The sequence below is a fragment of the Solanum tuberosum genome, unplaced genomic scaffold, assembly GCF_000226075.1.
Source record: "Solanum tuberosum cultivar DM 1-3 516 R44 unplaced genomic scaffold, SolTub_3.0 scf00462, whole genome shotgun sequence".
Classification (NCBI taxonomy): domain Eukaryota; kingdom Viridiplantae; phylum Streptophyta; class Magnoliopsida; order Solanales; family Solanaceae; genus Solanum; species Solanum tuberosum.
In genome coordinates this window covers 327,785-340,484 of record NW_006239385.1, presented here as the reverse complement: position 1 = coordinate 340,484, position 12,700 = coordinate 327,785, and the positions used below count along the sequence as shown (strand labels likewise).

The window sequence follows — 12,700 nt, the reverse complement described above, 5'->3', positions numbered from 1 at the left end:
TCATTTAAATAGGATATGGATTTAGCTCAAATTAACTAAGCAATTACTATCATGACATGGTTTGTGTGATTGCAAATTAAAGAATTAAAATAGTCTTTCTTTTATCTTAGTGTCCTAATGTATTTAGAAGGGTCAACCCATTTCGACAGCTCTACTTGGACCGAAGATAATCGAAAAAAGCACACCATAGTTTCATCGAAGTCAAGAAACAAGATATCAAGCTCCACACAACACAAGTAATCTTGTCCATGATGCTCACCGTTAACGCAGCAATTTCATTTTTCCAAAATAATTAGGAGAAAGTTCGGTATAAACAGATATATATTTCTATAACTTCTATCAGCTTTTACTATTTGCATTATTGCAGGCAAGCTCAGAAAAACGAGCTGTGTCACAACTCTCAACGCCTCCAAGTAATGTGTGTGATAACCTGATTCTCCACTCCCACGTCGCTTGCCAACTAAATCATGCAAGGTTTCCTGTCTAAACAATTGTGGAGCCCCGAAGAACTCAGCAGCTTTCACCTGGAATTGTCGTCATAAACAAACAGGCATTAGTGCAAAACTAAAAGATAGTCAAACAGGAATCACATCACTCACAAAACTTGGAAAACAATAGTTTTCAGGAAGGGCTGAAGGAAAGACCAGGAACAATAGTTTTCAGACAATGATTCCACGCGTCTCTTAAATTAAAAGCAAGATATAAGCTATTAGTAGTAAAATTTGTGAAAGGTTTCTTCTTAATCAAATACTCCATTAACTGATTGTTTTCTCCATGTTCGTCTCCGATGTGATAAAGAAGAAACTTTTATTTTGTGAGTTTACCTGTGCTACGATATAAATATAAACCTCCAGATAAGCATACTATTGAGAAGTTGGTTGAAAACCACTAACCTGTTGGTTTATGGACATCCTGTTTTCGAGGATTTCATCCTTCACCAATCAGAAAGCAGTATTCAGACAGTCATGATCAAGCTTCCTTCTAGAAAGGCAAATCGATCATATTCCCTCACAGCTATCCTTGAGTTATTACCACAATTTGAGCATCATTGTATCTTTGATCATCTCAAGCACGTCTGCCAGTCACTCATGATTTTTCTAATTCATTGTTTCTCCCACAACTGACAAATCCCAGACGCACATCTATATCCCGAATGTTCTGTTATACAGTTCGCCTGAATTGGACATGCGGAACTTTGGTTCCTCATATCCATTAAAGAGCTTGTTATAGCCCAGCCTTTCATTTCGGAGGAGTTCAGCCATGCCCATGTCATTTCCGCTTGGGACCCCACCATTCCAGCCATCCCACTGGCCATTTGACATCACAGAGTTCCTACCCTGGGGAAGATTGAGTTGTGAAAATGGGGAAAGATTGTTGGCCAGAGTTTGCTCCACAACCCTCGAAGAAATTCCATAAGCATCATTGAAAAAGGTATCCCTATTATCAGTGTATCTCTGATTCTGATGCAGAGAGAGAGATCTTTGCATGAGAAACTGAAGTCTTGCCTCATTTTCAAAACCACTTGGCTGAGGAGGAAAACTTGGAGACATGTCTAAACTTGAGCCTTTAAGGCCATTTTGAACCCTGCCTTTACCAACTGCCAAGATTGCAGGATCCATAAACTCAATGTCCCCATTGTTGACATTGCCAATTGATGGACATTCATTGCGCAGTAAGGAGGTGGTATCAAGCATGTGGGTACCTGGAAAATAACTGATTTGAGACACATCCAAGATTACGTCCAATAATGTAGAGAAACCAACCAACAGTTCAAAATTACTGACCAGAGAGGAAGCAAAATTATGTTCCATTTTCTCATATGCAAAGCCTGGGGGTGGGGCCCTATTTGGTTGCTGAAAACCCTGGAGGCGTAGTCATCTGAGATCTCGACACTGGAGAAATAACCAGAAAATGAGTAAGTAAGGCACTTCAAACCTTATGTTCCTTGTGGATAATTGCACTCAAACTAAATCTGAAACACTAAAAGAAACAGATAGATAAGGGGGATAGAATTAAAAAGAACAAGTGATACACTAACCTGATTGCTTATTAGAGGAGAGGTGAGAATAATTGTTGGCAAAACCATTAGATTCCTGATTATTAAATAGTGATAAACCATTGCGAGTACCAAAACTATCAAGCTGATAACTTCTGCTATTTTGAAAATCTTGATCAAAAGGGCGATGACTATAACTTCTGTCTATGTAACTTAAAGATGGACGAGAATCAGCTGATGCATTCATGGGTTCTTCCTCCCTTGCAAAAGAGTACCTTGATTGATTGCTGCTCTGTACTTTTCTTGAATTTGATACTCTAGACCCTTGTTGGTTATCAGTTTCTCCCAACAACTTAACCAAGTTCTGAGAGGCAAATGACTCTTCCATGGGTCGAAATCCATAGACAAAATATTAGATATTATATTGTTCTCTCCCCTATCTGCAGTAGTACTATGATCCGCAGTAGCAGTTCACCTTCAAACCTATTCAAGTGCATCCTCTTACTTTCATTAGACAAATAATAAGTGTCATCAGTGCTTCCCAAATATTTACCCGCACAACTGAATGGATTTTCAGGGTATCCATTACGAAGTTCTCCAATACTAGAAGGCTGTAATACTGAATCAACTCTCTGATCAAAAGTTTGCATGTTGGCTCTAATAGGTCCAACCCCATTGGCAAACTGCGAAGAATAACCCTTAAGCTGCCCTGAAGAGTGTAAAGAGATGGAAGGACTTGATGAGTGGCTTTTCTCTAAAATTACTTCAGGGTCCCTATGTCTCTGTGCATTGAAAGATAGTAAATCATCCTCCATTTCAGGAATTGTCTCGTATTCCTTGATCCTGTGTTTCCAGTCTCAAATCAGACGTTTGTCTTGAGATAATAACATCATCTGCAGAAATCACAGATTTCCCATTCGTCTGAGAAGGCGACAGCTCCCTTGATTTCTCATAGGTAGCATGTGACTTTTGTTGTTTATCAATGATAAATGATGAAAAATCTGAGCATACATTCTCCTCAACATCTGTGGCATCACAGGGATCTTTTGGTAAACTAGGTACATTGGACATCAAAGGAAGATCAAAGGTATTTGTAGCACTGGATGATGTGATCAAATGTATATCTGTGCCCTTCAAAGACGGGGTGATATCAAACTGACTGTTTATAAACGAAGAAGCAGGACGTATGGCTATATCGAGTTTTTTCAGAACTATAGGTTGCATCATCTGCTCCTACAGACTGTTTATATATATATATATATATGTGTGTGTGTATATATATATGTGTGTGTGTGTGTGTGTATATGTGTGTGTGTGTGTATGTATATATATGTACATATATTAAAAATTCTTCATAGTGCGATTTTTTTAGTGAAGCCCACGTTTTTAGTGCGCTTTAAGCTAAGCTCCATCGGGGCTTTAGAATTTTTTTGCGCTTTTTGCTTTTCACAACACTGGAAGCAGTTACCCTCATGAAGGATCCTCTGTTAACCCGAAGTGCGGGCCTTCTTAGGGTCCCTAAACCCATCATGTTCCATATACTCAGCCTCCTTGGCGGCTCCCACTATAGACTAGAAGAAATCCCCCTCATGGGATGACGTACACATCCATACGAATAGAATAGGACAACCCTCTCACAACATGTGGGTCCTCTCGGCCTTATCAGGAAGAATAGCCAAGGCATGTATGGACAATGCATAGACAAGTCTCATACTCTGCAACAGAAAGGCTATCCTGCCTTAAGCTCCCAAACCTCAATCTGCTCTCCTCCCTCACACTCCAAGGGATGAAACAGTCATAGAAGGCATGAGCAAACACATCTCATGCATGTCACTAGTGGAGATCCAGTTGGTACAGATCCCAAGTAGACTCTCCACCACTCTTTAGCCAGTCCGCACAACTAAAGTGTAGTATAACAAACCCCATAAGACTCAGCCAAACCAACTGTCTCAAGCATCTCTCGACACGTAGTCAAAAACTCACTCTTTCCACCCTAATATTGAGATGGATCCATCTTTCTGAACATATCATAGTGGCACTTCTCATCCTCAATTAATACAAGCAAAGGCGCACCTTGAATTCCAACTCCTGGTGTAGGATTGCCCTCAAACTTAGGACCACTGGTGGCTGCCCCACTGGACCTTGAACAACTGGAGCTGGATGTTGATTTGGGGTCTGAGCCCCAACCCTAGTGTGAGGAACCTACGGTGTTCCTGTTGCACTCCTACTCTGAGTGAAACTCTAGATCACGCCTAACACCCTCAACAAAGTGTCTTGAAGCAACAGTGTAGTAGCGTGCTCCAGATGAATCTGGTCCTCTCTGTCATGCCCCGAGGCTACCCCCTGGGCGCGGACACAGGACCTAGGATCACGAGTAACCCTAAGCTAACCCTGCTGGCATATCATAAGCATACTAAAGTAAACTGAAGTAAAGAATTACAGTGCGGAAGTTAATCATAAGATAATCTGAAATGATAGGGAATACCCATACTAAATCTGAATAAATGAAAACTGAGAGTATAACAACAACTGAAAAGTCAAACTCAAATACTAAAGGTGAAACTAACTATGTCTGGAAATAACCTCTAACTGACTAGAAGTGTTGGGACATGCCCCAGCTAAATCTAGCAAACTGAAACTAAAGATAAAAATGAGAAAATAATCATGTCACTAGTCCTCGAAGAATGAGGACTCACCACTGATGCTGCTGAACTGAAGATCAGGAACCGTTCTATGCCTGATCTGACTGCTAAGGACCTGAACCTACATCACAAGAAGATGTAGCGCAGAGTATGCGTCAGAACATGAAAGGTACTGAGCATGTAGGATAGAATAAAGCTGAACAATAACATAAATGAACAACCAATAAAGCAATGATATAATCTCAACATGATAAGGATATTGAAAATAATGAACATGACTAAACTGAATACAATGGCCAAGTTTATAACATGTTGAGACTGAATACTGAACTGTACTGATAACATGGTCTATGCAATAGGATCTGACTGAACTGTGGGAGCTACTAATAACTGTCATAAAACCACATGAGCTAAATGTGGAGTCCGATGTATACGCCCCATCGAGAGGACCCAATATACCCTGCCAGAGGTATAGAGGCATGCTGGCGTGATCATTAAAATGATGCCCACAGAGGGGACTTACAACCTACGGGGCACGTAGTTCTGGGACTTGAGGGTGACTGACCATAGTCTACTCGGTATTAAGCTTTTCCCAATTGATTATGTAATTAATAATTTATGACTGAATTTCTGTAATACCGGATAGCTCAAAACTGACATGCTAAGTGAAAATGCAACATTAATATGTTGATAATCAAACATTCAAATTTGAGGCATGTATATCTGATATGTCTGACCTAGCATATGTAATTCATGAACTAAACAAACTACATAGCTAGGGTTCTGAATTTATGAAAGAATATACACAAAACAATATTAAAATCATGATAATCTGAATAGAAACATTAAAGTAACTAATTCATAATAATCTGCTGAAATTTTAGAAACCCTATATCTAGATAATATGAAGGGAATCAAGAATCTGACTGAATTCTAGGGACCTAATGGGTGAAAAGAACCCATTAGTGAAATCCCACATACCTGGTGATGAATTTCACGGAAAAATCGTTTGATTTCGAGGCTGGAACTGATGGAACCTTGCTGTGTTCTTGAACTAGGGTTGCTCCACCTCTTTCTCCTCTTACGCTCTAATTTTTGTAAGTTTTGATGAATGATCTGACTTAGGTAAGTTCTAGTTATGTTTCTAGGCTAAAACTAACCAAAACCACATAGTTTAGGGTTTAAACGACGTAATCTAGGGGTCCAACGCATAAGGAAAAGACCTAAAGACCCCTGACTTAAAAGCTATCGGGGTCACCGACAGACGGGACCGATGGACCATCGATCGACTGACGGTCTGTGCTAGTCAACCGTTAATCGGGGACTGAAGCTGGATTCTGAGGGTCTGATCCACAGACACGGACCATTGTCCGTGAATTGACCTACGGTTCATGGGTCCGGTCGTGGGTCAACACTTAGCAAAATTTGTGGGGCTAAGTTTGGGGAAGGTTGCAGATGCAAACCACGGGCCACCAGAACGGGTCGTGGGTCACCCTACGGTCCGTGGGTGGCAACCGGGGGTTGCACCTGCAACTTCTGGAAATCTGCATCGAGGTTTGTTTTTAGATACGGGGTGTTACATTATCTCCCCCTTGGGAACATTCGTCCTTGAATGAAGACTAAACTAGCTGAAATGGAGGGAGAGCTGCAACCCCTACCACTAAATGCTGGAAACTGATTTCTAACTGAACTAAGTTCCAAGAACATGCAATTACGTTGAAAATTAAATGCAAATTCAACTGAAAGAACATGATGCTAAGACTAAAACTGCGAATGAATGACTGAAAAACTGAAGAGGAACTATTACCTCTAGCTGGAATGGAATCGGAAGGAAAGAGATGAGGATACTTAGACTTCATGGCTGCTTCTGCTTCCCAAGTAACTCCCTCTACGGACTGACTCCTCCATAAAACCTTGACTGAAGCGACTTCTTTGTTTCTCAACCTTCGAACCTGACGATCAAGGATTTCAACTGGTACCTCTTCATAAGTGAGACTACCCTTCACAGCCACACTTACTAAAGGTACAACAAATGCTGGATCACCCACACACTTTTTCAGCAATGAAATGTGAAAAATCGGATGCACTGCTGCTAGTTCTGTTGGAAAACCGAATGCACTGCTGCTAGTTCTGCTCGCAACTCTAACTCATAAGCCACTTTACCAACTCTTTTCATGATCTTGTAAGGGCCTACATATCTAGGACTGATCTTCCTTTTCTTGACAAATCTCATCACCCCTTTCATAGGTGACACTTTTAGGAAAACCCAATCATCAATTTGGAACTCGAAGTCCCTTCTCCTTACATCTTCATAGGATTTCTGGCAACTCTGGGTTGTCTTAAGTCTATCTCTAATGAGATGAACTTTCTCCATAGCATCATGAACCGAATCTGGCCCTTTCAAGGCTTATTCACCTTACTTCAAACCAACCAACTGGAGATCTACATCTACGCCCATACAATGCCTCATAAGGGGCCATCTGAATGCTGGAATGGTAACTATTATTGTAGGCGAACTCTATAAGAGAAAGGTGATAATCCCAACTACCCTTGAATTCGATCACACAAGCTCTCAACATGTCTTCTAAGGTCTAAATGGTACGCTCTGCCTAACCATTCGTCTGTGGATGAAATGTTGTGCTAAGATTAACCTGAGTACCAAGACCTTTCTGAAATGACTTCCAGAAATGAGAGGTAAACTGAGTACCTCTATCTGAGATGATAGACAAAGGAACTCCATGCAACCTTACTATCTCATTAATATAAAGCTAGGCGTAGTCCTTCGCCGAATCTGTAGCCTTAACAGCCAAAAAGCGCGCAGACTTAGTAACTCTATCAACAATCACCCAAATGGAGTCATACTGTCTGCAAGTGCAAGGTAAACCTGTGATGAAGTCCATGTTGATCACTTCCTACTTCCAAGTAAGAATGTCGATCTCTTGGGTCATACCTCCTAGTTTTTTATGTTCTACCTTGACTTGCTGACAATTGGGGCACTTTGCCACAAAATCCGCTATGTCCCTTTTCATACCAGTCCACCAAAAGACTTCCCGCAGATCACGGTATATCTTAGTGGCGCTTGGATGAATAAAATATCTGGAATTATGGGCTTCTACAAGAATCTGATGTCTCAACTCACCTACCTTAGGAACACATAATCGACCCTGGTAGCGAAGCACACCATCTCCCCCTTGGGTGAAAACCTCAACTCTCTGCTGATGGACTGCTCTTTTTAGTTGAAGCAATATCGAATCACTGTCTTGCTTTTCTTTAACCTCCACTACCAATGAAGATTCTGACCTATTCTGAACTGTTACACCACCCTCTGATATGCTCATAAGACGAACTCCTAATCGAGCAAGCTTGTGAACATCCTTTTCTAGCACCATTCTTTCTTCCTCAACATGTGCTACACTACCCATAGATAGTCTGTTAAGAGCATCTTCTACTACATTGGCCTTACCAGGATGGTAATGCACACTCATATCATAATCCTTGAGGAACTCAAGCCACATCCTCTGGCAAAGAGTCAGCTCTTTCTGGGTGAACACATACTGAAGGCTCTTATGGTCTGTGAACACATCTACGTGAACACCATACAAGTAATGTCTCCAAATCTTAAGTGCAAACACCACTGTTGCTAGCTCGAGGTCATGAGTCAGATAGTCTTCTCATGTTCCTTAAGCTGTCTAGAATCATATGCTATAACCTTACCTCGCTGCATCAACACACAACCTAGGACGACTCTGGATGCATCACAATATATAACATAACTGCCTGACCCCTCTAGTAGAGTCAAAACAGGAGTTGTAGTAAACCTAGTTTTCAGTTCTCAAAGCTTTTCTCACAATCATCTGACCACTGAAACTTAACCTTCTTCTGCATCAACTTAGTCAATGGAGAGGCTATGGATGAAAATCCTTCCATGAACCTTCTGTAATAGCCAGCCAAACCCAAGAAACTTATGATATTTGTAGGAGAGGTAGGTCTGGGCCATTGTTTCATTGCTTCTATTTTTTGAGAATCCACTGGGATCCCTCCGCTAGACACTATATGCCCAAGGAAAGCAATTGACTTCAACCAAAACTCACATTTGCTGAACTTAGCGAATAACTGGCGATCTTTGAGAGTCTGCAGGACAACCCTCAAATGATTCGTATGTTCTTCCTAATTCCTAGAGTAAGTGAGGATAGCATCAATAAAGAGATCATGAACAAGTCCAAATACTGCTTGAACACTTTGTTCATCAAATCCATGAAAGCTGCAAAAGCATTGGTTAGTCCAAATGACATAATTACAAATTCATAATGACCATATCGAGTTCTGAAGGCTGTTTTCAGAATGTCACTATCTCTGACTCTGAGTTGATGATAACCGGATCTGAGGTTTATTTTTGAGAAATGACTAGCACCCTGAAGTTGGTCAAACAAGTCATTAATCCTGGGGATAGGAAACTTATTCTTGATTGTGACTTTGTTCAGCTGCCTATATTCATGCAGATCCTAAGAGAACTGTCTTTCTTCTTCACGAACAACACTAGTGCACCCATGGGGAAATACTAGGTCTGATGAAGCCCTTATCTAGAAGGTCTTTCAACTGCTCTTTCAATTCCGTAAGTTCAGCTGGAGCCATTCTGTAAGGAGTAATAAAGATAGGCTGGGTATCTGGAAGGACATCAATTCCAAAGTCGATTTCCCTTTCGGGTGGAACTCCGGGAAGATCTTCTAAAAAATTACTGGGAACTCATTAACTACTGGAACTGACTCAAGAGTTGGGGTTTCGAAGCTTGAATCCTTAACCCGAACTAGATGATTGAGATATGCCTTAGCAATCATCTTTCTGGATTTAAGGTAGGAAATGAATCGACCCATAGGCGCTAAGCTACTACCCTTCCATTCTAAAGAAAGTTCGTTTGGAAACTGAAAACGAATAATCCTAGTTATACAATCGACGGAGGCATAACAGGAATGTAACCAATCCATGCCTAGAATGACATCGAAGCCTACCATTTCTAATTCTACAAGATCTATTGAGGTGACTTTCTGGGAGATTGTGACAGGGCAATTTCTATATACCCGTCTAGCTATAACTGGGTCGCCGACTGGAGTAGAGACTGAGAAAGGTTCTGAGAGAGTTTCTAGACTAACATCGAAGTTTACTGCTATATAAGGAGTTACAAAAGACAAAGTATACCCTGTTGTCTTTCCAATGAGTGAACCATATGTGAGCCACATCCTTAAGCTGGTAGGATGTCAATTCCACCCTATCACTACCAGTCACTTGCATCACTCCAAAGATTTTCTTAACCTCATCAATGAAATTATGTAGGTTCTCACCAACTTGGGACCTAAAAACTCAGGCGGATTCATCCTAACAAAATCTCAAATTCTAGCTGCCACTAATCCACCATTTCTATTAGTAGGAACTGGAACTTGCTGATTATTTTGGTTGGTCATACTTTGAGCCAAAAGATGAATCGCATTCCAAAACTCTACATTCGAAACCTTATGGTCTAAGACTGGAGGAACTGCATTAGCATTGTGTGCATTAGCATTCCTTTCGTAAGCTCTACGAAGAGGCATGATCTTAAGTGAATAACGTCGAGTTAGAATGAGAATTTAGATCATACCTTACGCACGATAAGAATAACAAGAAAGTGGAGTTTTCCTAAAACACTTCGTAGCCTCCCTCTCATTAGATATGGAACACTTCACACCCATGAAAAGAACTCTACTTAGTGCAGCTTTTTAGACATCCTAGGACTCTTAAACCAAGTGCTCTAATACCAAGTTTGTCACGCCCCGAGGCAACCCCCAAGAGCAGACATGGGACCTAGGATCACGAGTGACCCCAAGCTAACCCTGCTGGCATATCATAAGCATACTAAAGTAAACTGAAGTAAAGAATTATTGTGCAGAGGCTAATCATAAGATAATCTAAAATGATGGGGAATACTTATACTAAATCTGAATAAATGAAAACTTAGAGTTTAACAACAACTAAAACGTCAAACTAAAATACTAAAGCTAAAACTAACTATGTCTGAAAATAGCCTCTAACTGACTAGAAGTGCTGGGACATTCCCCAACTAAATCTAGCAAACTAAAACTAAAGCTAAAAGTGAGAAAATGTCACTAGTCCTCGAAGAATGAGGACTCATCACTAATGCTACTGAACTGAAGATCGGGAACTGATCTATGTGTGATCTGATTGCTGAGGACCTGAACCTATATCACGAGAAAATGTAGCGCATAGTATGCGTCAGTACATGAAAGGTACTGAGCATGCATGATAGAATAAAGCTGAACAATAACATAACTGAATAAGCAATAAAGCAATGATATAATCTCAACATGATAAGGATAATGAAAATACTGAACATGACTAAACTGAATACAATGACCAAGTTTATAACATGCTGAGACTGAATACTGAACTGTACTGATAACATGGTCAATGCAATAGGATTTGACTGAACTGTGGGAGCTACTAATAACCGACATAAAATCATATGAACTAAATGTGAAATCCGATGTATACGCCCTATCGAGAGGACCCAATATACCCTGCCATAGGTATAGAGGCATGCTGGCGTGATCACTAAAATGATGCCCACATAGGGAACTTACAACCTACGGGGCACGTAGTTCTGGGACTTGAGGGTGACTGACCCTAATCCACTTGGTATTAAGCTTCTCCCAATTGATTATGTAATTAATAATTTATGATTGAATTTCTGTAATACTGGATAGCTCAAAACTGACATGCTAACTTAAAATGCAGCATTAATATGCTGATAATCAAACATTCAAATCTAAGGCATGTATATCTGAAATATCTGACCTAACATGTGTAATTCATGAACTAAACGAACTACATAGCTAGGGTTCTGAATTTATGAAAGAATCCACACAAAACGATATTAAAATCATGATAATCTGATTAGGAACATTAAAGTAACTAATTCATAATAATCTGCTGAAATTCTAGAAACCCTAGGTCTAGATAATATGAAGGAAATCAAGAATCTAACTGAATTATAGGGACCTAATGGGTGAAAGGAACTCACTAGTGAAATCCCACATACGTGGTGACGAATTTCACGGAAACATCTTTTGATTTCGGGGCTGGAACTGATGGAACCTTGTTGCGTTCTTGAACTAGGGTTGCTCGATGATTAGTCCTAGATTTGGACTCATTTAGGGTTTTCTTTGGATAGATTTTTGTGTCCTCAAATGCTTATTTTGTGCCAATAACTGATGCAAAATCACTGATTTCCAAGTATTTGGATTGAGGAACAAAGCATGGACACTAGTTTGCAAAAAGGAATTAAGCGAGCGAAAAGAACGAAGAAATGAAAGCCTGGTGATCGTCGAGTCCCTTTGGCGAGTCGCCGAATGGCCTTTTGACCACCTAATGTTCCAGTGTGCCAAGCCTTGAAGGAGACAATCAAGTTGGCGAGAGAAAGGAGCAGTCGGCGTGTCGCCGAGTGATTCCGCGATGCAGTGTTGGATCGCCCAAAGTTATAGAACTTGAGGATGCTGAAGGCCAAAGCAAAAAGGCGATGGAACTGACCAAAGGGCGGATCGCTGGATCGGCGAACCCGACTTACTGCGTCGAATGTCCCTTCGCAACATATTTTTAGAGACTATAAATACGTTTTTGAACATTTAGTTTAGTATCAAATCTTTAATCTTCGAAGCTATCATATTATTTAGGAGAGAATTTTTCAGTTCTGAACTTAGAGTATTGAGACAAGTTTTCCTTAGCTTTGAAGAATTGAAGTTTTCCATTTTTGATAAATTGGAAGTGGGACTTTGAGATTCTTCAATTTGGACCTTTGTAAAGACGAAATTAATCTTACCTAGTTGATGAAAACACAATTTGGTAACGATTTTTATCTTTTTATGATGTCTAGATAAAACCCCAATTCTTGGGGTGTGATTATGTGATTATGGGCTGATTTAACTTATGGCTATTGCTAATTGTTAGTTTAAATTCTGTTTAGAAGTGATTTCAATCATTAATTGTGGTTTAAATTAAAGAATTGTAGTTGCAAATG

The 12,700-nt window shown here is 40.2% G+C and overlaps 1 protein-coding gene across 1 annotated transcript; it reads right to left on the bottom strand.

The window, feature by feature from the left end:
* Nucleotides 1-285: 285 nt before the first annotated feature.
* On the bottom strand, nt 286-1,728 carry LOC107058215 (uncharacterized). The gene is made up of 2 exons (XM_015303651.1): nt 894-1,728; nt 286-524 (listed from the first exon to the last, which is right to left on the bottom strand). Exon 1 carries the CDS (start codon nt 1,692-1,694, stop codon nt 1,143-1,145), a length of 552 nt encoding a protein of 183 aa, XP_015159137.1. The 5' UTR covers nt 1,695-1,728; the 3' UTR covers nt 286-524; nt 894-1,142.
* Nucleotides 1,729-12,700: the final 10,972 nt, after the last annotated feature.

Bases quoted from the DNA above. Each gene is read 5' to 3' on its own strand.
- LOC107058215 (XM_015303651.1), bottom strand. From the start codon at position 1,694: ATGCTTGATACCACCTCCTTACTGCGCAATGAATGTCCATCAATTGGC.